The 25,129-nt window shown below is 53.1% G+C and overlaps 1 protein-coding gene across 3 annotated transcripts in view; it reads right to left on the bottom strand.

Annotated features, from left to right (window-relative positions):
- The window catches only part of LOC147119998 (disintegrin and metalloproteinase domain-containing protein 23-like), a 576,022-nt gene that overhangs the window by 452,182 nt on the left and 98,711 nt on the right, over positions 1 to 25,129 (bottom strand). For all 3 annotated transcript variants that reach the window (XM_085985478.1, XM_085985479.1, XM_085985480.1), the window contains exon 10: positions 15,167 to 15,238. In XM_085985478.1, coding sequence (XP_085841604.1) covers positions 15,167 to 15,238 — 72 coding nt within the window. The remainder of the gene's footprint in view (positions 1 to 15,166; positions 15,239 to 25,129) is intronic.

Here is a 25,129-nt window from a genome sequence, read left to right as displayed (position 1 = left end):
GGGAGGGGGGGAGGGGAGGGGGGAGAGGGGGGGAGGGAGGGAGTAACGGTGGGGAGAAGGGGGGAGGGGGGAGGGATGGGGAGGGGAGGGAGGGGGGAGGGGAGGGGAGGGGGGGGCGGGCCACTGGCTGGAGTCACACCAGGTACAAAGGAAGATGGTTGTGGTTGTTGTAGGTCAATCAGTGGGGATGTTCGCTGGTGATTGCAGAGTGTTCAGTTCAATTCACAACTCCTCAGATAATGAAGCAGTCCATGCCCACATGCAGCAAGACCTGGGCGACATTCAGACTTGGGCTGATAAGTGGCAGGTAACATTCGTGCCACATAAGGGCCAGGCAATGACTATCTCCAGCAAGAGAAAGTCTAGCCTCCGCCTCTTGACATTCAACGGCATTACCATCACCGAATCCCCCACCATCAACATCCTGGGGGTCACCATTGACCAGAAACTTAACTGGACCAGTCACATAAATACTATGGCAACAAGAGCAGGTCAGAGGCTAGGTATTCTGCAGCGAGTGTCTCACCTCCTGACTCCCAAAAGCCTTTCCACCATCTACAAGGCACAAGTCAGGAGTGTGATGGAATACTCTCCACTTGCTTGGATGAGTGCAGCTCCAACAACACTCAAGAAGCTCAACACCATCCAGGACAAAGCAGCCCACTTGATGGGCACCCCATCTACCACCTTAAACATTCACTCCCTCCACCACCGGCGCACCGTGGCTGCAGTGTGTACCATCTACAAGATGGACTGCAGCAACTCGCCAAGGCTTCTTCGGCAGCATCTCCCAAACCCGCGACCTCTTCCACCTCGAAGGACAAGGGCAGCAGGCGCATGGGGACACCACCACCTCCAAGTTCCCCTCCAAGTAACACACCATCCTGACTTGGAAGTATATCGCCGCTCCTTCATCATTGCTGGGTCAAAATCCTGGAACTCCCTCCCTAACAGCACTGTGGGATTACCTTCACCACACGGACTGCAGCGGTTCAAGAAGGCAGCTCACCACCACCTTCTCAAGGGCAACTAGGGATGGGTAATAAATGCTGGGCTTGCCAGCGACGCCCAGATCCCAGGAACAAATAAAATAAAAGGTGAACTTTGTTGTAGTTACGGCCTTGCATTATCAACATTCACCCAGATACTGAGCAGGTCTCTGGTTATGAGCCGAATTCATTCTCTCTGGCATCTCCCTCTCTCTCTCTCTCTCTCTCTCTCTGAACTCTTGTATTTGCAATGTCAGTGAATGCACACAGACCTCGCCATATAACCAGCAATCTGGCTGCTTTGATCCTGAACTGAATTGGCTCCATTGTCTGAATTGCACATGATGACCCTCAAGCCTGGTATGTGAACATAGAACATGAACAACAAGGCTGTGGTGTCCTCACATCAAAGCAACTCTACTCAGCAAAATAAATTCCTTTGGCTCTTCAGAATTCGGCAGAAAGCATAAACAGATCCACATAACGAAAAAGTCGATATTTCACTCCTGGCCATTTAGAACCTGCAGCTGTAAATTCTCGTGTCCCCTCATTCCCCACAAGTCACATTTGTACTGACCAGCTGGCCATTCTCAAAAGGGTGGATAGATAGATAGCGAGAGAGAGAGAGACAGACAGAAAGAGACAGAGAGACAGACAGAGAGGTAGCGATAGACAGACAGACAGACAGATAGACAGAGAGAGAGACAGACAGACAGACAGATAGATAGATAGACAGGCAGAGAGACAGATAGACAGAGAGAGAGACAGACAGACAGATAGATACAGAGATAGACTGAGAGACAGACAGACAGATAGAGAGCGCGAGAGTTAGAAAGAGACAGAAAGATAGATAATCAGACAGAGAGATAGACAGACAGGCAGACAGATAGAGATAGAGAGAGACAGATAGCCAGATAGATAGACAGACAGACAGACAGATAGACATAGACAGTTCTATATAGATATAAGATGGCTGTGGTGGTTGAAGGTCAATCATCACAGCCCCAGGACATCACTGCAGGAGTTCCTCAGGGCAGTGTCCTAGGCCCAACCATCTTCAGCTGCTTCATCAATGACCTTCCCTCCAACATAAAGTCAGAAATGGGGATGTTCGCTGATGACTGCACAACTCCTCAGATAATGAAGCAGTCCGTGCCCGCATGCAACAAGACCTGGACAACGTTTAGGCTTGGGCTGATAAGTGACAGGTAACATTCGTGCCACAGAAGTGCCAGGCAATGACTATCTCCAACAAGCGAGAGTCTAAACACCGCCCCTTGACATTCAATGGCATTACTATCACCGAATCCCCCACCATCAACATCCTGGGGGTCACCATTGACCAGAACCTTAACTGGAGCAGCCACATGAAGAGATCGCAAAGTCTCTGTTTGAAGAATGGACTCAGTCGAGAATATTTTTGTGGACTTTATGGTATTTTTCTGAGGGTGCATTCCCTGTGGTGGGATCACCCTGTGCAGATGCGTGGGGGACTGGTTTGTTAAAACTCCAGAGAATGCATGGCAGTTGGCTGTGACAAAAGAACTGTCAGTCATCCGGAATGTATGGGTTCATCCGACAGTCCTGGGAAAAGGAAGGGGGCCATTGAACTTGAACTTATTAGAAAGCCACTCTAATATGCAAAAGCACTTCTCACCTCCATCTCAGAAGAGAAGCAGAACAATGAACCCACTAGCCTCAGCCAGCTGAAGAGGAGCCAGTTTTTCCCAACACAAAGACCAAAAGATATGTCCCAGACTTAGGGCCATTAATCCAATCACGGAATACTCATGGGTCCGATGATGGCCCATCACTGATTAAGCACCGGAGTGCTTAGAAACAAAAGGATTTTAAAGATTGCCGGAAAGACAGGGGTAGCCAGACTCCTATAAAGATAGATCCTTTTCCACCATTCTCTCTCTCTCTCGCTCCACCAAGATCGACCGAACAAGAAGTACCAGAGGAAGAAGCCGCTGAGCGAAGCGATCGAGACCGACTGTGTGTGGTGGTAAGCGTAGTCTCGAGTGTCCCAAGCCGGTAACCAGATATCCCAGGCAAGCTGGGTGAGGTGTAAGGGGCTCAGGGTTTTCCTCTGAAGTGAAGCTTTTGGGCTATTCTGGGGTGGGAGCTTCGTTCGGTTCAGCCAGGCGAAGGGGTTTATGCGATTGGGTAATTCGTTGGTAGGGGTGGAATTGGAGTCCACCATAGCAACAAGGGAATTACTGCTTGTTATAGTCCCCAGTTGTGTACTGTATGTATGTTGTTTGTAACCTGGATTTTATTCTCCACAGAGACAGTGATTTTGTTTAGTAGTGCATGTTTTAGCCAGTGTATGTTAGACCAAATAAATATAAGTTTCATTTTTCACCGAAGCATTCCTGTCCGTGACTTATTCCATTTACACTCTGAATAATAAATCTCGGGTACAGAACTTTTGTAAGGCGGGGGCGATTCGACCCGTCCGTCTAACAATTGGGCTAGGATCAAAAACTGCTTACATCTCTTGGCGACCAGCAGCAGGACCTGGGTTAAAGGAGTGTAAATCAGTCATGGACAGCGCTTCTGGCGCAAGATCCCAAATGGAGGAAAGGATTTCTCCATATGTGTTTAAGAAGCTTAACGTCACTAAGAAGTGGGTGCTAGGCTTGTTGCATGCTGAGCGTCCGGTGGACGCAGCGGCAGAATGGACGGAGGGCAAGGAGCATAGGCGCAGCATTGAAAAGGCGATATGGCTTGTCTGTCTACAAAGACAAGTCCAACTGCTAGATAAGCAGGTGGCTAAGTTAGCGGCAGAGCTCAGGGAGTCCGAGGCACAGTCAGACACAAGGGCTGTAGTAGGGAGCAGGTTATGCACGGAGCTAAGGGATGAGAAGCAGGGAAGAATAAGCCAGGAGGAAACCTTCCGTAACCATAAGGAGTTCCTGCAACGCCAGGTAACTGAGGCAAAGGGGAACAAGAGGGTGGTTAGGGAGGAGAACGCTCGCTTGTCGACTGAGGTAAAGGTGCTGGGAGAGCAGTTGAAGGATATTCAGGTGGCATACAGAGTCGCCTGCACTGGAGGGTTTGATAATGATAATCATGGTCCTTGCCAGGAGCAGATCCGGAATTTGACCGATGCTTTATCTAAGGCCAAAGGGATGGTCTGCTTGGTAGCTCCGGGAGTGGCCCAGGTAGGTGAGGAAGAGCAGGAGGGAGATAAGGAGGACTGTGAGGCAGAGGAGGATGCTCGCCCACTGCCCGAAGTGCCGGGACCAGGACCCATGTGCCCTGTCCAGCAGTGGAAATACGGTGCGCCCGTAGACGGTCAAGAGCAAGGAGCACTGCAGAGTGACTTCGTGGTCCCGTATACGACCCCCCAGCTGCAGGCAATGGTCTCTAACCTGACCAAACTGCCCAGCACAGGGGACCCATCTGTCCATTTTACGGATGTGGAGCAAGTGGGGGGGATCAATAATTGTAACGAAGCTGAGACAGCCAAATTACTTTTATTTTCCCTGGATAGTAGGTTGTACCAGTCGCTCTCAGCGGGTGGCAAGAGGGGGCAGAGTACGTTAGAGGGGATAAAGGATGACATCCTAGAGGCTATAGGCCTCAATGATGGAAGTCCCTCTCCCGAGTGGAAAGGACACTGCAATCAGCTGGGGAGGCACCGCAGGCTTTCGCGGGCAGGCTTTGGCCCGTCTACCGGAGTGCCTGTGCGGGGGTGCCCGACCGGGCGCAGCTGCAGGGGGAGCCTAGGGCTCATTGGCTGAGGACCCTGGTGGCGAACAGCCTGCCCAGGATCAAGGCCAAAGCAGAGGGGTGGTTCGATTCCAGGGATCCCCAGACCACAGAAGAGTGTGAGAACCGGCAGTTAACTCTCTCTTTTAAGAGTGGTAGGGGTGAGGATGACAAACCAAAGGGCAGAGTACATGAGTTAAAGTTAGAAGAGAGTGGCGCCAGGAAGGGGGTAGCTCAGAGAAGAAGCAGGGTTGTTATGGGTGCGGGAGTAAGGGGCACTGGAGGAAATACTGCCCAGTCTCTGACAAAAGGAGCGGGAAAGGGGATCCTCCAGCGCCAGTGCAGAAAGCCGCAGCTGTGGCAGGAAGCAGCACTGATCCATTTACGGTATTAGTGGCTGCTCTCTGCGCAGTCTTTCCGACAGGGCAGGGTAGGGTGGACGCGGTAGCGGGCAGTGTACTCCCATCCACCCCGAACAACCCCGACCCATGACTAGGGGCTTCTCAGCCCGTTTATCTGCGCCCATTAAGTTATGATGCTTGGAAGAGACCGTGCGTGAAGATGGGGGTGGAGAAGGTGCAAGGGACCTATCTGCAGGACACTGGAGCTTCAAGTACCATTGTCTATGCAGATAACCCGACCACATCACCTCTATCGAGCAGGGTCCCATATACTTAGTAAGGTTCACCGGGAATGAACAGGCTGGGTCTTTCTCCATCCCGCTAGCCATCGATCTGGGTACACTCCATACGGAGTGGAAATGTGTCCTGATGCGGTGGGAGTGGGAGGGAATAGGCATTTTGGGGGAAGACTTCATAGTGGCCCACAAGATATTGGTGGATTTCCAGAATCACTGTCTTTGGGGGGCAGTATGCACGGGAAAGGAGAAGGAGGTGGTAGTTATACCAGGGAAGCAAGGCAAGGGAACCGTGTGTACGATGAAGCCCAAGGGTAGTTATGACCTTGAACTTTTGGTCACTTCTACCCCAGCGGAGTACATAGCGGATGTGCGAGCCAACCTCGTGGCATTCGCTACACACAAGCACAACTGTGGGAGGGTAATAGGGATGGAGGTCAGAGTAGAAGGAGACCCCATGGCCCGACCACAGAAAAAGTACAACTTCCCCAGAGAGGCAGAGGCGGATTTAGAGACGGCATTGGGATCACTGGTTGAGCAGGGTGTGTTGAGACCCATGTGAACTCTCCGATTTGGCCGGTTAGGAAACCGGACAATTCGTGGAGAGCCACTGTGGACTATCGGGTTCTTAACAAGAACATCCCAGCCTGTGCCCCCACCATCGCAGCCATAGCCGACCTGATCGGGAGTATCCCAGCATCCGCGAAAACATTCACAGTGCTGGACATTTCGAACGGATTCTGGTCTATCCCTCTCAAAAGGGAGGACCAGTATAAGTTCGCATTCACATTCAAGGGTCAGCAGTACACATGGACCTGCCTGCCCCAAGGGTTTCATAACAGTCCTTCTATTTTCCACCAATGTATGGCCAACTGTTTAAAAGGGTTCAGCAGACCACAGCAGCTTCTGCAGTACGTGGGCGACCTGCTTTTGCTCTCCAACGAGGGGGAGGAGCATGGCCCCCTGCTGGCTGAGCTGCGGAGTCTATTAAAGGAAGCTGGGTTCAAGGTTAATCCCAAGAAAGCACAGATCGGCCAGCAGGAAGTAAAATTCATCGGGCTGACCGTGCGTGCTGGGGAGAGGGCCATCGATGAGGCGAGGAGGAAGGCGGTACAGGAGCTACCTGCCCCGACCACGGTAATGGGGGTAAGATCCTTCCTGGGACTCACAGGGTACTGCAGGGATTTCAGAGAGGACTATGCCGCTACGGCAGCTCCTCTACTCCGGCTCCTTCACAAGGGAGTGGGATGAGGACTGCATGGCAGCTTTTAGTCATCTGAAGAGAGATCTGCAGACCGCACCGGCTTTAGGAGCGATTGATGGGGGAAAGGAGTTCTTTTTGGAGGTAGCTGCCACAGGGGGCAGTTTGAGTGCAGTGCTGCTCCAGGAGCGGCATGGCAAGCTGAGGCCTGTGGTATACTCATCAAGAATCCTCACAGATGTAGAGAGGGGGTACTCCAATTGTGAGAGGCACCTGCTTGCCACACATTGGGCCGTGAGGAGATCACAAATCTTCACGGGGGCGTCCCCGGAAACTCTCTTAACCCATCATACGCCCACTCAGATGCTTCTGGATGGGAGGATAAAGGATGGCACGGTGAGCAGTGCACGCATTGCTCGCTGGACTTTATTGCTCTCTCAGATGAATTTGAGTGTGAAAGGCCTCCGTGAGCCCAAGCTTGCCGCAAATTTGATTTACCCAGGAGCGGCCCACAAATGTTCTGTTGAAGGGGTGTGGGACGTAGACACAGGGTTTCGGGCTGGGATCCATCCCACGGGCCGCGAGATCTATGTAGACGTGTCCAGTACAGTGGTGGCCGAGGAGTGACTCACTGGATGCGGAATTTTTGACCCAAAGGCAGGCATTGCCAAGGCCATTAAACTCCCGAGCACCATGAGCGCCCAGCACGCTGAACTGTCGGCGGTGGTGTATGTGGTTACCCACCCCGAAGAGTTCCCTACACCCTACACGATTTGCTCGGACAGCATGTTCACTTGCAATTCGTGTACAGAATATTTAGCCATTTGGTCTCGTCGTGGGTTCACATCGGCAGACGGGAAACCCCTAGCAACCAAGCCATTGTTGCGACATATCATAACATCAATAGGAACCCAGGGGGATTTCTATATCCACAAAGTCAAGGCCCATTCTAAGACAGAACCCCGTACGGAGGGCAATCAGCAGGCCGACGTGCTGGCCAAAGAGGGTGCTCAAATGGGCACGTTTTGGGATCCATATGGGTTGAGTCTGGTAGCAGCGATCAGAGACAGAGGTGGGACCCAAGGGAGTGCAGGGGTAGCATTGGCCCCGGACCTAAAGATGGTCCAGGCACGGGATCCCGCCCTAAAGACTGTTCTGGAGACGCTGGCTAAGAGAGATAAGGTCCATATGGAGTGGCAGGTATTACGGTAAAGGGATGGTTTTCAGAGGGGAACAGTAAGTAGTTCCGCAGCAGCACCAGAGAGAATTCCTTCAGTTGGCCCACGAGGGTCCAGGAGCGGGGCACCCGGGCCGGGGACCACCTGGCAATGGGAGGAACAGCCAGGGTGGTGGCCGCAACTGAGGGAGGACGTCCGCGACTTCTGCGCGGATTACTTGGTATGTGCTGCAAACAATCCTGATCCCCAGAAAAGGAAGGTATCCAAGGGACACAGGAGAGTGGAGGGACCATGGCAGTCCATACAGGTCGATTATATCGGACCGCTGCCCACCGCACAGGGGGGTTACAAGTACTGCCTGGTCCTGGTGGATGTGTTCTCTAAATGGGTAGATGCCTTCCCATGCCGAATAGCCACAGCTTTGGGGATCGCAAGGATTCTAGTGAGAGAAGTGTTCTCTAGGTGGGGGCTACCACAGTATGTGGAGTCCAATCAGGGGAGTCACTTCACAGGGGCAGTCATGCAGGCGACTCTGAAGATGCTCGGTGTAGAGGGTGAATGGCACGTCGCACACAATCCGCAGTCATCGGGGATTGTGGAGCGGATGAATAGGACCATCAAGGAAAGGTTACGGAAGGAGGCGGGAGACTCACCTAGAAAATGGGCGGAGGTCTTGCCGTTAGTTCTGATGGGGGTCCAAGCCAGCCTGTCTAGAAGCACAGGGTATTCCCCGCATGAGCTCGTGACTGGCAGGGTCATGAGAACGCCCAGCCATGTACTGGCCCCGGTTCTCACGGAAGATCAGTTGAGAGAGGTGAGCCGGGACAGGTTTGTTACGAATTTGCTTGAGCATCTCAGACAGATCCATTGGCAGGCTGCCAGTAACATGGGGAAGCAACATCGTAGAAATTGTTTATTGCTTGAGCCTCAGAGGCACCACGAGTGGAAGGTCGGAGATCAAGTAATGGCTAGAAACTTCGCCAGGGTAGGGACTTTTGAACTATACATGGGACCGTACAGTATCATGGATAGGGCGAGTCCGATGGTATATGCGGTCAAAATGCCCCGACGCACTAAGTGGTTCCATATCAATCAGTGCAAGCTTTTTAACCCTGAGGAAAGAGCTGATAAGAGGAGGAAACAGCAGGAAGTGGTGAGCTGCGTTACAGGTGTGGGTCTCCAGCCCCTAATCTGGGACTGTGAGGAGCCCACAGGGGGACCAGTCGTTCCGCCTGTGGGGGCAGGAGTGAGAAGGAGTGCCAGGATCCCATGGCCGAGGGTGCCGTGGATGCTTCCTTACACACCGGTGAACGAAGGAAGCCGGAGTCGTAAGAGGCCCAGGGTCGAGGAGACCTAGCGTGGCCACCTGGAGACGGGTGGCGCTGTACATAACTTCTTTCTCTCCTGTCTGTTGCCTTAGCTTGTCTGTATAGTTTGGATTTACATGTATGCTGTGGATACCAAATGTAATCGTGTGTAGCTGCGTCTGGAAAGGTGAGGCATCACCCAAGGACAACGTTGCATTCTGTGTGTTTTCAGGGAACACCTAAGAACAAGATGAAGTCAGCCATGGTAGTCCTGATCGTCATGATTGAAGTCAGCACGAGTGACAGGGGTGACACCGAGGAATCGGTTGTCTTCGGCTGCACCGGCGGAGACGGACCGACCGTGACCACTGGAGGTGGCTCGAAGGAGGGGGGCGAGCGTCTATCTCCACGAGGGAAGATGGCCTGGATGGCTGGGGTCGAATTCCACCCGGTATTCCAGCCATGACAAGTTCACCTATGGTGAAGCGTCCATCCCATGCCCGAGAATAGGGGTTACCACCTCCTGGGTTAGGGTAACAGAGGGTAAACGGGTGTGCCTTAGCTGTAGGGGACACATTACACTGGGAAGGTGGTGGTGGCTCAGGAAACTGAGCGCGGATACAGGGGACCAGACAGCTGACTGGGAAAGACTAAGTAATGACACGTACCAGACGATCACGGGTTCTCAGGGAGGAGTGAATGTATGTTGGGATAAGTGGTGGGAATCCGAGGAAGGGATTTATGTGTGTATGTGGGGGTCGGAAAAGATCTGCCCAACAGGTGTGTCGATCGCGTTTAGCAGGCAATGGGATCGGAGTGTGGACTCCTGTGTGATCCCAAAACCCCCGAACACCGTCAACGCCACAGAGCTCATCTCATACACCAGGAAACTCCCGCCCAGAGCCCCGACAGTACAGACGACTGTAGATGGGTGTCCCACCACCACCAGGGGTCCGGGGAATGGGTTGGTGTTAATCCCTACTGACAAAGTGTTGTTTCAGAATGTGCACTACGCAGTGGCGTCCATGATCCTGAACCTGATTGAAGTCCATCTGCCTGTGTGGTGTCCAAGGAAGATGGAGAAGCTTTATGAAGCTCTGTTAAAAGCAATGTTTCAGGAATTTTATGAACTGGACTATGGAAATGTAGAGAAAGAACAGCTTTATAATCTGAATGTTGGGGATAGTGTGGGGTCCGGGAGGCAGAGAAGAGGTAACTGGAACGATGTAGCCACAGCGTTCAGTACAGGAACGGGTATTGTTAATAGTATGGATGATGTACAACTCCAGATGCAGATCACTGGGTTAAAGAACCAACTGCGTAAGATTCTAGGGGAAGAGAATACAATGGTGGGTTCAGAGCTTCTTGAGGAGCAGGCATTCACCGTTCATTTAAAAGGTCATTGCAAAAACTGTTAATGATTTGATACGGGAAGACAGGAACGCCTCAGAGCAGGCTGCATGGAATGAGGTATGTGTGTTGTATGGAGCATGGTTGCTGGGCGAGGGCCGCAGTAACCTGGAGGACCTGAGGCAAGGTCGCGTCCCTTCATGGTTAAGCAACAAGCATCTCGCCGCACTGCACCCGTATAGCAATTCGTTGAGCCCGTGCCAGCTTCGTTTAGCCTCTGAAGCCTACCCTGTCCCTGTAGATTGCAGGCGGTCCAACCATACAGTGATGGGAATTGTAGTGAGGTAATGGGCGGGTCGTCCCGGCCGGCACCGGTATACAGGGTTGAGAATATCAGGGTCATTCGTGGAGGAGTGGTGTCCGGTGAGCGAGAGCAGTTTTTGCTTCAAACCCAAAGCTGAGGTTCAAGTGGCACAAGAGCGAACTACTCCCATCCCCGAACCCTCGGCCATTCACCTCACTGTGAACAACACCTTCACGCGTCTCCAGGACTATGTGGAGGATTTCGGGTACCCGATTCCTTTTCTGCCGGAACACCTCACTGAGTTAATAAAGACCGTTGAGCTCTCCCAGAAACATTTTTACACTTTAGAGCAAAAGACAGTAGAAGTGGGGGAGGAGATCAAGGGGATTGTCTCGCCACCATGGTGGGACATCGGTCTGAGTATAGAGATTCCTCCCTGGATCCGCATCTGTTACCATGCATTAGTTATCATACAATTGTTGCTTGTAAGCTACTTGTTTTACACCAGCTGCAGGTGACGGAGCCAGATGCTCGAAGCGCGGTGGCAAGGGGTGTTAGATCGATCTGGAAAGGTGTAATTGATTTGTGTTGACGACGGTTTCTCCCTGCCAAAACTTGTAATGTACCAAAGTTCTGTAAGCAAGTGTATTGTATTCTGGTTACAGTTTTACACTCTGTATTGCGCGATGTGCGCTGTTGCATTTTTGTGATGTGTTACCACCTGTCAATGCTGTACTGTGTGATGTGCACAGTGACTTTTTGGTAACGTCCTGTGGATCTTATTAATGTTCTGTATTTTGACTTGAACTTTGTCAGTGGGAATTGGAATCCAGTCGTTTGAATGTGTTAAGAAGCCGTTTCGCTGATGTTTTGACTCGGTAGAAGGGAACTATGACACGCAGTAAGGGGTACAGTTCTGGGGTATTAAAACGTAAAAACAGGGAAACAGCTTCACTTGCGGGAGACTTTGGCCTTTGCTCTCTCGTCGAGTGATGCTTTGTGGAAAGAAAAGCATCAAACGGGGGACTGAAGAGATCGCAAAATCTCTGTTTGATGAATGGACTCAGACGAGAATATTTTTGTGGACTTTATGGTATTTTTCTGAGGGTGTTTTCCCTGTGATGGGATCGCCCTGTGCAGATGCGTGGGGGACTGGTTTGTTAAAACTCCAGAGAATGCATGGCAGTTGGCTGTGACAAAAGAACTGTCAGTCATCTGGAATGTATGGGTTCGCCCAACAGTCCTGGGAAAAGGAAGGGGGCCATTGAACTTGAACTTATTAGAAAGCCACTCTAATATGCAAAAGCACTTCTCACCTCCATCTCAGAAGAGAAGCAGAACAATGAACCCACTAGCCTCAGCCAGCTGAAGAGGAGCCAGTTTTTCCCAACACAAAGAACGAAAGATATGTCCCAGACTTAGGGCCATTAATCCAATCATGGAATACTCATGGGTCCGATGATGACCCATCACTGATTAAACACCGGAGTGCTTAGAAACTAAAGGATTTTAAAGATTGGCCGGAAAGACAGGGGTAGCCAGACTCCTATAAAGATAGATCCTTTTCCACCATTCTCTCTCTCTCTCGCTCCACCAAGATCGACCGAACAAGAAGTACCAGAGGAAGAAGCCGCTGAGCGAAGCGATCGAGACCGACCGTGTGTGGTGGTAAGCATAGTCTCGAGTGTCCCAAGCCGGTAACCAGATATCCCAGACAAGCTGGATGAGGTGTAAGGGGCTCAGGGTTTTTCTCAGAAGTGAAGTTTTTGGGCTATTCTGGGGTGGGAGCTTCGTTCGGTTCAGCCAGATGAAGGGGTTTATGCGACTGGGTAATTCGTTGGTAGGGGTGGAATTGGAGTCCACCATAGCAACAAGGGAATTACTGCTTGTTATAGTCCCCAGTTGTGTACTGTATGTATGTTGTTTGTAACCTGGATTTTATTCTCCACAGAGACAGTGATTTTGTTTAGTAGTGCATGTTTTAGCCAGTCTATGTTAGACCAAATAAATATAAGTTTGATTTTTCACCGAAGCATTCCTGTCCGTGACTTATTCCATTTACACTCTGAATAATAATTCCCGGGTATAGAACCTTCATAAGGCGGGGGCGATTCGACCCGTCCATCTAGCAATTGGGCTCGGATCAAAAACCGCTTACAACATAAATACTGTGGTAAGAAGAGTAGGTCAGAGGCTAGCTAATCTGCGGCGAGTTTCTCACCTCCTGACTCCCAAAAGCCTTTCTACCATCTACAAGGCAGTGTGATAGAATACCCTCCACTTGCCTGGATGAGTGCAACTCCAACAACACTCAAGAAGCTCGACACCATCCAGGACAAAGCAGCCCGCTTGATTGGCACCCCATCCACCACCTTAAACATTCACTCCCTCCACCACCGGCACACCATGGCTGCAGTGTGTACCATCTACAAGATGCACTGCAGCAACTCGCCAAGGCTTCTTCGGCAGCACCTCCCAAACCCGCGATCTCTTCCACCTAGAAGGACAAGGGCAGCAGGCGCATGGGAGCACCACCACCTCCAAGTTCCCCTCCAAGACACACACCATCCTGACTTGAAGTTTATCGTCGATCCTTCATCGTCGCTGGGTCAAAATCCTGGAACTCCCTTCTTAACAGCATTGTGGGAGCATCTTCACCACACGGGCTGCAGCGGTTCAAGAAGGAGGCTCACCACCACCTTTTCATGGGCAATTAGGGATGGGCAATAAATGCTGGCCTTGCCAGCAATGCCCACATCCCATAAAAATGAATGAAAAAAAAGATAGATGGACAGACTTATAGATAGAGAGATAGACAGATAGATAGAGAGCAAGAGAGTTAGAGAGAGACAGATAGATAGATAGACAGGCAGACAGACAGATATAGATAGATAGATAGATAGAGAGCGAGAGAGAGAGAGAGAGACAGATAGATAGATAGACAGGCAGACAGACAGATATAGATAGATAGATAGATAGAGAGCGAGAGAGAGAGAGAGAGAGACAGATAGATAGACAGACAGATAGACAGATAGACATAGACGGTCATATATAGATAGAAATAGGACAGTAATACAGCGGCCTAGACCAAATTTTGCAATGAATCACAAATCTTGAACCGTTTTGATAGTGACTAAGGAGAAGATTTTGAACACCTCTATCAAATCTCCCCTTAACCTTCTCCTTAGAGCAGAGAAGGTTTGTTTTAAAACTCACAGGCCCTAATTAAGTGATATCGATACAGGTGGCTAGTGCTACAGTTTAATCACCTTGTGGTTGCCACGGAGACCTGCTGGGCTATACAACACCACCGCTGACTCAATCGTTGTCTCAAAATGCTAAATCTATCAGTTAGTCTAAATCAGTGGTTTTCAAACTTCCCTATGAGATGTTAAAAGTTTCTGTTCCTTAATTCATTCTCAGGACGTGGGTGTCGCTGACAAGGCCGGCATTTATTGCCCATCTCCAGATACAACTGAGAGGCTTGAAATGCCACTTCAGAGGGCAGTTCAAGATCCAGCAATCTTGAGTGTGGGACTGGAGTCACATATAGGCCCAGACCGGGTAAGGACGGCAGGTTTCCTTCCCTAAAGGGCATCAGTGAACCAGAAAAAGCCCCGGCCGTTGCTAAGTGTTGAATTATTTGCGTGTCAGCCATGGCTCAGTGGTAGCACTCTCGCCTTGGACTCAGCATTCTGGGTTGAAGTCCCACTCCGGAGACTTGAGCACAAAATCTAGGCTGGCACTCCCAGTGCAGTGCTGAGGGAGTGCTGCACTGTCGGAGGTGCCGTCTTTCGGCTGAGACGTTAAACCGAGGCATGTCTGCTCTCTCAGGTGGATGTAAAAGATTCCCCGGCACTATTCGAAGAGCAGGTGAGTTCTCCCCGGTGCCCTGGCCAATATTTATCCCTCAACCAACAGCACTAAAAAACAGATTATCTGGTCATTATCACATTGCTGTTTGTGGGACCCTGTTGTGCACAAATTGGCTGCCGCGTTTCCTACATTATAACAGTGACTACACTTCAAAATTACTTCACTGGCTGTAAAGCGCACTGGGACATCCTGAGGTGGTCAAAGGCTTGGTTTCTTTCTTTCAATGGAAAAGAAAATATGGTGGGGTTTAAAACGAGCGGCCGATTCGCTCTCACCCCAGGCGCGTTTCTATCCTATAATGTCCCCGGACCTGCACAGGTGCCCAGGCACCAAGTCCCTGCCAGTCATGAACCAGGCAATGGACAGCCTGGTGGCTAGGCCTGGAATTGTTGGCCTCAAATTATTCCCTTCCTTCCTCTGCCAAATGGAAAATTGGGGAACTCCCAACATGAGGGGGAAGACTGCACCAAGGTCCATCTCACTTCGCTTTGCCACGTCCCCTTGCGCACCGACATCAACATTCCCAATTCACTGAAGTAGCGAGAAAAACAAAAATAGCTTTGCACCATCGCTCATTATCTGTGCAAACTGGGTTTCTACTTACAAAGTCTAGCAGATTAACCACGGACTTGGCAAAGTTGTTGGTGTGACCCCGGGAGTCTCGATGTCTCTTGTACTGCGAGAGAGAAGAAGGCAAAGGGCCATCAGTTCCCAACGGAACACAGGTAATGCTCAAAATATTTTAGACAACAAATGCTACACCTCTGTTCAAAAAAGGGGGAGAGGGATAAACCCGGCAACTACAAGCCATTCAGCCTAACGTCGGTGGTGGGGAAACTTTTAGAGGTATTAATCTGGGACAAAATTAAATGGGTAACATATGGGTTAATGAATGAAAGCCAGCACGGATTTGTTAAAGGCAAATCATGTTTGACTAACTTGATTGAATTCTTCGATGAAGTAACGCAGAGGGTTGATGAGGGCAGTGCGGTTGATGGGTATATGGACTTTCAAAAGGCGTTTGATAAAGTACCGCATAATAAGCTTGTTAGCAAAATTGAGGCCCATGGGATTAAAGAGGCACTGGCAATGTGGATAGAAAATTGGCTAAGGGACGGAAAGCAGGGAGTAGTGGTGAGCAGTTGTTTTTCAGACTGGAGGGAAGCGTGCAGTGGTGTCCCTCAGGGGTCGACGTCGGAACCACTGCTCTTTTTGATACATATTAATGACCTGGACGTGGGTCTACAGGGCATAATTTCAAAGTTTGAAGATGACACGAAACTTGGAAATGTAGTAAACAAAGAGGATAGTAACAGACTTTAGGAGGACATAGACAGACTGGTGAAATGGGCAGACATAGGGCAGATAAAATTTAATGCAGAGAAGTGTGAAGTAATATATTTTGGTAGGAAGAATGAGGAGAGGCAATATAAACTAAATGGTACAATTTTAAAGGGGGTGCAGGAACAGAGAGACCTGGGGGTGTATTTACACAAATTATTGAAGGTGGCAGGACAAGTTGAGAAGGCTGATAAAAAGCATATGGGATCCTTGGCTTTATTAATAGAGGCATAGAGTACAAAAGCAAGGAGGTTATGCTAAACCTTTCTAAAGCACTGGTTAGGCCTCAGCTGGAGTAATGTGTTCAATTCTGGGCATCGCACTTTAGGAAGGATGTCAAGGCCTGAGAGTGTGTGAAGAGGAGATTTACTAGAATGGTACCAGGCATGAGGGACTTCAGTTATGTGGAGAGACTGGAGAAGCTGCGGTTATTCTCCCTAGAGCAGAGAAGGTTAACATAGAAACATAGAAGATAGGAGCAGGAGTAGGCCATTCGGCCCCTCGAGCCTGCTACGCCATTCAATGCGATCATGGCTGATCATCCAAATTCAGTACCCGGTCCCTACTGTCTCCCCATACCCCTTGATCCCTTTAGCCTTAAGAAATATATCCAACTCCTTCTTGAATATATTTAATGAATTGGCCTCTACTGCCTTCTGTGGTAGAGAATTCCACAGGTTCACCACTCTCTGGGTGAAAAAATTCCTCCTCATTTCTGTCCGAAATGGCTTACCCCTTATCCTTAGACTGTGACCCCTGGTTCTGGACTCCCCGACCATTGGGAACATCCTTCCTGCATCTAGTCTGTCCAGTCCTGTCAGAATTTTATAAGTTTCAATGAGATCCCCTCTCATTCTTCTAAACTCCAGCGAATATAAGCCCAATCGACCCAATCTCTCCTCATACGTCATTCCTGTCATCCCAGGTATCAGCCTGGTGAATCTTCGCTGCACTCCTTCCATGGCAAGAACATCCTTCCTCAGATAAGGCGACCAAACCTGCACACAATACTCAAGCTGTGGTCTCACCAAGGCCCTGTACAACTGCAGCAAGACATCCTTATTCCTGTACTCAAACCCTCTCGCTACGAAGGCCAACATACCATTTGCCTTCTTAACCGCCTGCTGCACCTGCATGCTTACCTTCAGCGACTGGTGCACAAGGACACCCAGGTCTCATTGCAGTTCCCCTTCTCCCAATCTATTGCCATTCAGATAATAATCTGCCTTCCTGTTTTTGCCACCAAAGTGGATAAACTCATATTTAGCCACGTTATATTGCATCTGCCATGCTTCTGCCCAATCACCCAACTTGTCCAAATCATCCTGGAGTTTCTCGGCATCCTCCTCACAGCACACACGCCCACCCAGCTTTGTGTCGTCTGCAAATTTGGAGATATTACATCTAGTTCCCTTCTCTAGATCATTAATATATATTGTGAATAGCTGGGGTCCAAGGACCAATCCCTGCGGTACCCACTAGTCACTGCCTGCCACTCGGAAAAAGACCCGTTTATTCCAACTCTTTGCTTTCTGTCCGCCAACCAGTTCTCTATCCAAGTCAATACCTTGCCCCCAATCCCATGTGCCTTAACTTTACACGCTAATCTCTTATGCGGGACCTTATCAAAAGCCTTCTGAAATTCCAAATACACCACGTCCACTGGTTCTCCCTTATCTATTTTACCAGTTACATCCTCAAAAGGGGAGAATTGATAGAGGTGTTCAAAATCTTGAACTGTTTTGATAGTGTATAAGGAGAAACTGTTTCCAGTGGCAGAAGGGTCGGTAACCAGATGACACAGATTTCAGGTGATTGGCAAAAGAACCAGAGGCGACATGTGGAAACATTTTTTTATTCAGCAAGTTTTTATGATCTGGAATGCACGGCCTGAAAGGGTGGTGGAAGCAGATTCAATAGTAACTTTTTAAAGGGAATTGGATAAATACTTGAAAAGGAAAAATTTGCTGTGCTATGCGGAAAGAGCAGGGGAGTGGGACTAATTAAAAAGCTCTTTCAAAAAGCCGGCACAGACATGATGGGCTGAATGGCCTCCTCCTGGGCTATATGATTCTATGATTCGAATGGGTCCCCAGGAATGAGTTACAGGCTGGAATCTATTCTGAGGGGTTCAGGTGATTTACATATAGAATAAGAAATACCTGGGAGTGAGTTATAGGCTGGAATCTAATCAAGGGGTTCAGGTGGTTCATATATATAGAACAAGCTGAAGTGCCCGGCGGTGCCGAGGGACTTTTGAGGGCATGTTGTTGTTGGAAGAGAGAGAGAGAGAGCGCGCGACTGGGGGGAAGAGAGAGGGCGACTGGGGGGAAGAGAGAGAGCGACTGGGGGGGAAGAGAGAGAGCGACTGGGGGGGAAGAGAGAGAGCGACTTGGGGGGAAGAGAGAGAGCGACTGGGGGGAAGAGAGAGAGCGACTGGGGGGAAGAGAGAGAGCGACTGGGGGGAAGAGAGAGAGCGACTGGGGGGAAGAGAGAGAGCGACTGGGGGGAAGAGAGAGAGCGACTGGGGGGAAGAGAGAGAGCGACTGGGGGGAAGAGAGAGAGCGACTGGGGGGAAGAGAGAGAGCGACTGGGGGGGAAGAGAGAGAGCGACTGGGGGGGAAGAGAGAGAGCGACTGGGGGGGAAGAGAGAGAGCGACTGGGGGGGAAGAGAGAGAGCGACTGGGGGGGAAGAGAGAGAGCGACTGGGGGGGAAGAGAGAGAGCGACTGGGGGGGAAGAGAGAGAGCGACTGGGGGGGAAGAGAGAGAGCGACTGGGGGGGGAAGAGAGAGAGCGACTGGGGGGGAAGAGAGAGAGCGACTGGGGGGAAGAGAGAGAGCGACTGGGGGGAAGAGAGAGAGCGACTGGGGGGAAGAGAGAGAGCGACTGGGGGAAGAGAGAGAGCGACTGGGGGGAAGAGAGCGAGCGACTGGGGGGAAGAGAGCGAGCGACTGGGGGGAAGAGAGCGAGCGACTGGGGGGAAGAGAGCGAGCGACTGGGGGGAAGAGAGCGAGCGACTGGGGGGAAGAGAGCGAGCGACTGGGGGGAAGAGAGCGAGCGACTGGGGGGAAGAGAGCGAGCGACTGGGGGGAAGAGAGCGAGCGACTGGGGGGAAGAGAGCGAGCGACTGGGGGGAAGAGAGCGAGCGACTGGGGGGAAGAGAGCGCGCGACTGGGGGGAAGAGAGAGCGCGACTGGGGGGAAGAGAGAGCGAGCGACTGGGGGGAAGAGAGAGCGAGCGGTTGCGGGGAAGAGAGCGAGCGGTTGCGGGGAAGAGAGCGAGCGACTGGGGGGAAGAGAGCGAGCGACTGGGGGGAAGAGAGCGAGCGACTGGGGGGGAAGAGAGCGAGCGACTGGGGGGAAGAGAGCGAGCGACTGGGGGGAAGAGAGCGAGCGACTGGGGGGAAGAGAGCGAGCGACTGGGGGGAAGAGAGCGAGCGACTGGGGGGAAGAGAGCGAGCGACTGGGGGGAAGAGAGCGAGCGACTGGGGGGAAGAGAGCGAGCGACTGGGGGGAAGAGAGCGAGCGACTGGGGGGAAGAGAGCGAGCGACTCGGGGGAAGAGAGCGAGCGACTGGGGGGAAGAGAGCGTGCAACTGGGGGGAAGAGAGAGAGCGACTGGGGGGAAGAGAGAGAGCGACTGGGGGGAAGAGAGAGAGCGACTGGGGGGAAGAGAGAGAGCGACTGGGGGGAAGAGAGAGAGCGACTGGGGGGAAGAGAGAGAGCGACTGGGGGGAAGAGAGAGAGCGACTGGGGGGAAGAGAGAGAGCGACTGGGGGGAGGGGGCAAGGGGAGGGGGGAAGGAGAGGGGGAAGGGGAGGGGGGGTGGAGGGGAAGGGAAGGGGGAGGGTGGGGAAGGGGAGGGGAGAGGGGGTGGAGGGGGGAGGGGAAGGGGATGGGGAGAAGGGGAGTGGGGAAAGGGGGGAGGGGAGGGGGGAAGGGGGGAGGGAAGGGTGTGGGTGGGGGAAGGGAGAAAGGGAGGGGGGGGGCGTCAACCGACCCTCTCCCCTCTGCCGGCGAAGGCTCCGCGGAGCTCCGTGCCGCCCCACGCACTGACATGGCCCAGCCGAGCGCAGCGCCCCAGTCAGCCAGAGCCCCGCCCCACGCCCTCCCGAGCACCGTTGCCGGCGTAACCCGTCCCGCTCTCCCGAGCACCGTCCTCCCGGGCCCCGTCCTGCCGAGCACCGGCCCCACCGCCCGAGCCGGCTTCAAGACCACCGAGCGGGGAAGAGAGAGAGACGCCGCATCTCACCTGCTGGCTTCCCGCGCTCTGTGCCTCGGACTTCTGTGTGTCGCCTGCTGCGCGCGCACCCTGTGCCTGTCCTGTGTCCCTCGTGGCCGATGCCGTTGCCCCGGGGTAACGTGACGGGTGAGACTGGCAGGGGGCGGGGGGGGCGGGGAGGAGCTTACCACAAGCCGTGGGACAATTACCTAGCTCGGGCGTGGCTGGGCAGGAGAGGCCCAGGCTTTGAGGCCTTACAAAAACGGGGAACGGTAGGAAAAAGAATCAGGTTAGAGAAAATATTTACAAATGAATTAACTTTTTTTAAGAACAATTTAATAAAAGGAATTTTTTTTTGCTGGAAATGTAGATTTGAAAAGAAACACGCAGAAAGTGGGAAAAAGAAATGAACAGTTTGGAATCAAGATGGCGGCCACGCACCTCGGTTCAGAAGGATAAGGCCCGCCCACACACGCACCGATTGGTCAACCGTCAGGTCGCTGAACTGTAGGATTGGTCAATCATCACGTCACTCAACTGTAGGATGGCCCGCCCGCACACACAATGAACCCGCCCCCACTCGATGCAACTGGGCGGATAATGAGCGGAATTTTGAACGTTTTTTGGATACCGTCGGCACAATTTTTGTCCGACCAAAAAGTAAATATGCCTACAAGAGAACCCTAATGATGAGCTTTCTTTTGAAATAACATATGTGTAGGTACGCTCTATAACTTTTGATTGTATAGCCGGACAGACAGAGAGACAGACAGACAGACAGAGAGACATACTGTTTTATATATATAACTAGCTGGAGTGCCCGGCGGTGCCGAGGCTTTTTCGAGGCATGTTGTTGTTGGAAGAGAGAGAGAGAGAGCAACTGGGGGGGGAAGAGAGAGAGCGACTGGGGGGGAAGAGAGAGAGCGACTGGGGGGGGAAGAGAGAGAGCGACTTGGGGGGGGGGAAGAGAGAGCGCGACTGGGGGGGAAGAGAGAGAGCGACTTGGGGGAAGAGAGAGCGCGACTGGGGGGGAAGAGAGAGCGCGACTGGGGGGGAAGAGAGAGCGCGACTGGGGGGGGAAGAGAGAGCGCGACTGGAGGGGGAAGAGAGAGCGCGACTGGGGGGGAAGAGAGAGCGCGACTGGGGGGGGAAGAGAGAGCGCGACTGGGAGGAAGAGAGAGAGCGACGGGGGAAGAGAGAGAGCGACTTGGCGGAAGGGGGGAGTGGGGGGTGAAGGGGGGGGGAAGGTCGGGGGGAAGGGGAAGGGGGGAAGGGGGGGAAAGGAGGGGAAAGGGGGGGAGGGGGGAAGAAGGGAAGGGGGGGAAGGGAAGGGGGGAATATATATATAGATAAAGAAATACTTGGGAGTGAGTTACAGGCTGGAATCTAATCAAGAGGTTCAGGTGGTTTATATATAGAATGATGGATACCTGGGAGAAAGTTACAGGCTGGAATCTAATTGAGAGGTTCAGGTGGTTTATATATAGAATAGTGGATACCCAGCAGTGAGGTACAGGCTGGAATCTAATAGAGGGGTTCGGGTGGTTTATATGTAGAATAATGGATACCTGGGAGTGAGTTAAGGCTGGAATCTAATCGAGGGGTTCAGGTGGTTTATATGTAGAATAATGGATACCTGGGAGTGAGTTACAAGCTGGAATATAATCAAGGGGTTCAGGTGGTTTATATATAGAATAACGGATACCCAGGTGTGAGTTACAAGCTGGCATCTAATCGAGGGGTTCAGATGGTTTATATATAGAACAACGGATACCTGGGAGTGAGTTACAGGCTGGAATCTAATCAAGGGGTTCAGGTGGTTTATATATAGAACAACGAATACCTGGGAGACAGTTAGAGGCGGGTATCTAATCGAGGGGTTCAGGTGGTTTATATATAGAACTAGTTGGAGTGCCCGGCGGTGCCGAGGGTTTTTTGAGGGCATGTTGTTATGTTGTTATGAAAAAAGTACAAATAATATATATAAATAAATGAGTTTGTCTGTCTGTGTGGGAAGGAGAGAGAGAGAGGGAGAGGGGGAGGAGAGAGAGAGAGAGAGAGGGGGGAAGGAGAGAGAGCGAGAGAGGGGGGGGGAGGAGAGAGAGAGAGAGAGGGGGGAAGGAGAGAGAGCGAGAGAGAGATGGGGGGAAGGAGAGAGAGTGGGGGAAGGAGAGAGAGAGAGGGGGGAAGGAGAGTGAGAGAGAGAGGGGGGAAAGGAGAGAGAGAGAGGGGGGAAGGAGAGAGAGAGGGGGGAAGGAGAGAGAGGCAGAGAGAGAGAGGGAAGGAGAGCGAGAGAGAGGGAAGGAGAGAGACAGAGAGGGGGAAGGAGAGACAGAGAGAGTTTGAATCGCGGCGGCCGAAGGAAGGGGAGCTCTCCCTCCCTCTCCCACCCCTTCACTCTTTCCCTCCCTCAGCCTCTCTCTCCCTGCCCCTCTCTCTCTCCCTGCCCCTCTCTCTCTCCCTGCCCCTCTCCCTCTCTCTCTCTCTCCCCCTCTCTCTCTCTCCCCCTCTCTCTCTCTCCCCCTCTCTCTTTCCCCCTCCCCCCTCTCTCCCCCTCCCCCCCCCCCGCTCTCGGAGCCGTCCCCGACCGAAATCGGACACGGGAGTCCGCAGCGAAAGGCGTTCGTCTGCCGCCCGGCCAACCGGGTCCAAAGGCCGGCCGCGTTAATGATGAGGAACCCCGGGCTCGCTTCGGAGCGATGGGCACCCGGCCTCCCGGTGTCGGACTGACTCCGTTCTGGTACCGAAAGGAGGGAGAGACAGGGGGAGGCAGAGAGAGGGAGGGAGAGGGGGGAGAGGAGAGAGAGGGAGAGGGGAGGGAGGGAGAGCGGGGAGAGAGAAGGAGGCCAGCCTTTACCAAGATGGCGGCGATGGCGGGCCGCTGGTTTGGAATCGGGCCCAGCGGGACGGGCGGTGCCTAGCTCGGGCGTGGCTGGCGAGGAGAGGCCGAGGCTTCGAGGCCTGAGGCCTGCAGGCAGCTCATCCACCGTGGATGTAAACAACCCGCGAGCGGAGAGACCGGGGTGACGGGAGAGAGGGGAGAAAGCGGAGAGAAGGAGGAGGGTGAGGGTGGGACTGGGGCCCCTGGTCGGACAGAGGCAGAGTTGCTCCATCACAAACAACAATGGCGCCGCTTGCTTTTCAGTTTGAAGGATTAGGCCCCGCCCACACACGCCATGAAACGCCACCCGTGACGCAGCGCGCTGCCCCCGTAGGATTGGTCAACCTTCACGTCACTCAATGCTAATGAGCAGATTCCCCCATATGGTTGGTCAACCATCACGTCACTCAACGCTAATTCCCCCGTAGGATTGGTCAACCGCTAATGAGCGGGCTAATGAGCGGAATTTTGAACGTTTTTTGTATACTTTCCGAACAATGTTTGTCTGACCAAAAAGTAAATACGCCTATGACGCTCCCCTAATCATAAGCTTTCTTTTGATATAACATATGTGTAGGTACGCTCTATAACTTTTGAGTGATGCCCGGACATACACACAGACACAATGATCCTTTTATATATATACTAGCTGGAGTGTTGTTGGAAGAGAGAAAGAGAGCGACTGGGGGGGGGGAAGTGAGAGAGCGACTGGGGGGGGGGAAGAGAGAGAGCGACTGGGGGGGAAGAGAGAGAGCGACTGGGGGGAAGAGAGAGAGCGACTGGGGGAAGAGAGAGAGCGACTGGGGGGAAGAGAGAGAGCGACTGGGGGGGAAGAGAGAGAGCGACTGGGGGGGAAGAGAGAGAGCGACTGGGGGAGGAAGAGAGAGAGCGACTGGGGGGAAGAGGGAGAGCGACTGGGGGGAAGAGGGAGAGCGACTGGGGGGGAAGAGGGAGGGCGACTGGGGGGGGAAGAGGGAGGGCGACTGGGGGGAAGAGGGAGAGCGACTGGGGGGGAAGAGGGAGAGCGACTGGGGGGGAAGAGGGAGAGCGACTGGGGGGGAAGAGGGAGAGCGACTGGGGGGGAAGAGGGAGAGCGACTGGGGGGGGAAGAGGGAGAGCGACTGGGGGGGGGAAGAGGGAGAGGCGACTGGGGGGGAAGAGGGAGAGCGACTGGGGGGGAAGAGGGAGAGCGACTGGGGGGGAAGAGGGAGAGCGACTGGGGGGAAGAGGGAGAGCGACTGGGGGGGGAAGAGGGAGAGCGACTGGGGGGAAGAGGGAGAGCGACTGGGGGGGGGAAGAGGGAGAGCGACTGGGGGGGAAGAGGGAGAACGACTGGGGGGGGGAAGAGGGAGAGCGGACTGGGGGGGAAGAGGGAGAGCGACTGGGGGGAAGAGGGAGAGCGACTGGGGGGGAAGAGGGAGAGCGACTGGGGGGGAAGAGGGAGAGCGACTGGGGGGGAAGAGGGAGAGCGACTGGGGGGGGGAAGAGGGAGAGCGACTGGGGGGGGAAGAGGGAGAGACGACTGGGGGGGAAGAGGGAGAGCGACTGGGGGGGAAGAGGGAGAGCGACTGGGGGGGAAGAGGGAGAGCGACTGGGGGGGGAAGAGGGAGAGCGACTGGGGGGGAAGAGGGAGAGCGACTGGGGGGGGAAGAGGGAGAGCGACTGGGGGGGAAGAGGGAGAGCGACTGGGGGGGGGAAGAGGGAGAGCGACTGGGGGGGAAGAGGGAGAGCGACTGGGGGGGAAGAGGGAGAGCGACTGGGGGGGAAGAGGGAGAGCGACTGGGGGGAAGAGGGAGAGCGACTGGGGGGGAAGAGGGAGAGCGACTGGGGGGGAAGAGGGAGAGCGACTGGGGGGGAAGAGGGAGAGCGACTGGGGGGGGAAGAGGGAGAGCGACTGGGGGGGAAGAGGGAGAGCGACTGGGGGGAAGAGGAGAGAGCGACTGGGGGGGAAGAGGGAGAGCGACTGGGGGGGAAGAGGGAGAGCGACTTGGGGGGGAAGAGGGAGAGCGACTGGGGGGGAAGAGGGAGAGCGACTGGGGGGAAGAGGGAGAGCGACGGGGGGTAGAGAGAGAGCGACTGGGGGGGAAGAGAGAGAGCGACTCGGGGGAAGAGAGAGAGCGACTG

This window comes from Somniosus microcephalus, chromosome 4 (assembly GCF_052327205.1).
Source record: "Somniosus microcephalus isolate GS21.2 chromosome 4, FLI_Smic_1.0, whole genome shotgun sequence".
Lineage (NCBI taxonomy): Eukaryota > Metazoa > Chordata > Chondrichthyes > Squaliformes > Somniosidae > Somniosus > Somniosus microcephalus.
The sequence above is the reverse complement of the archived record's forward strand: the minus strand, read 5'-3'. Positions and strand labels throughout refer to the sequence as shown.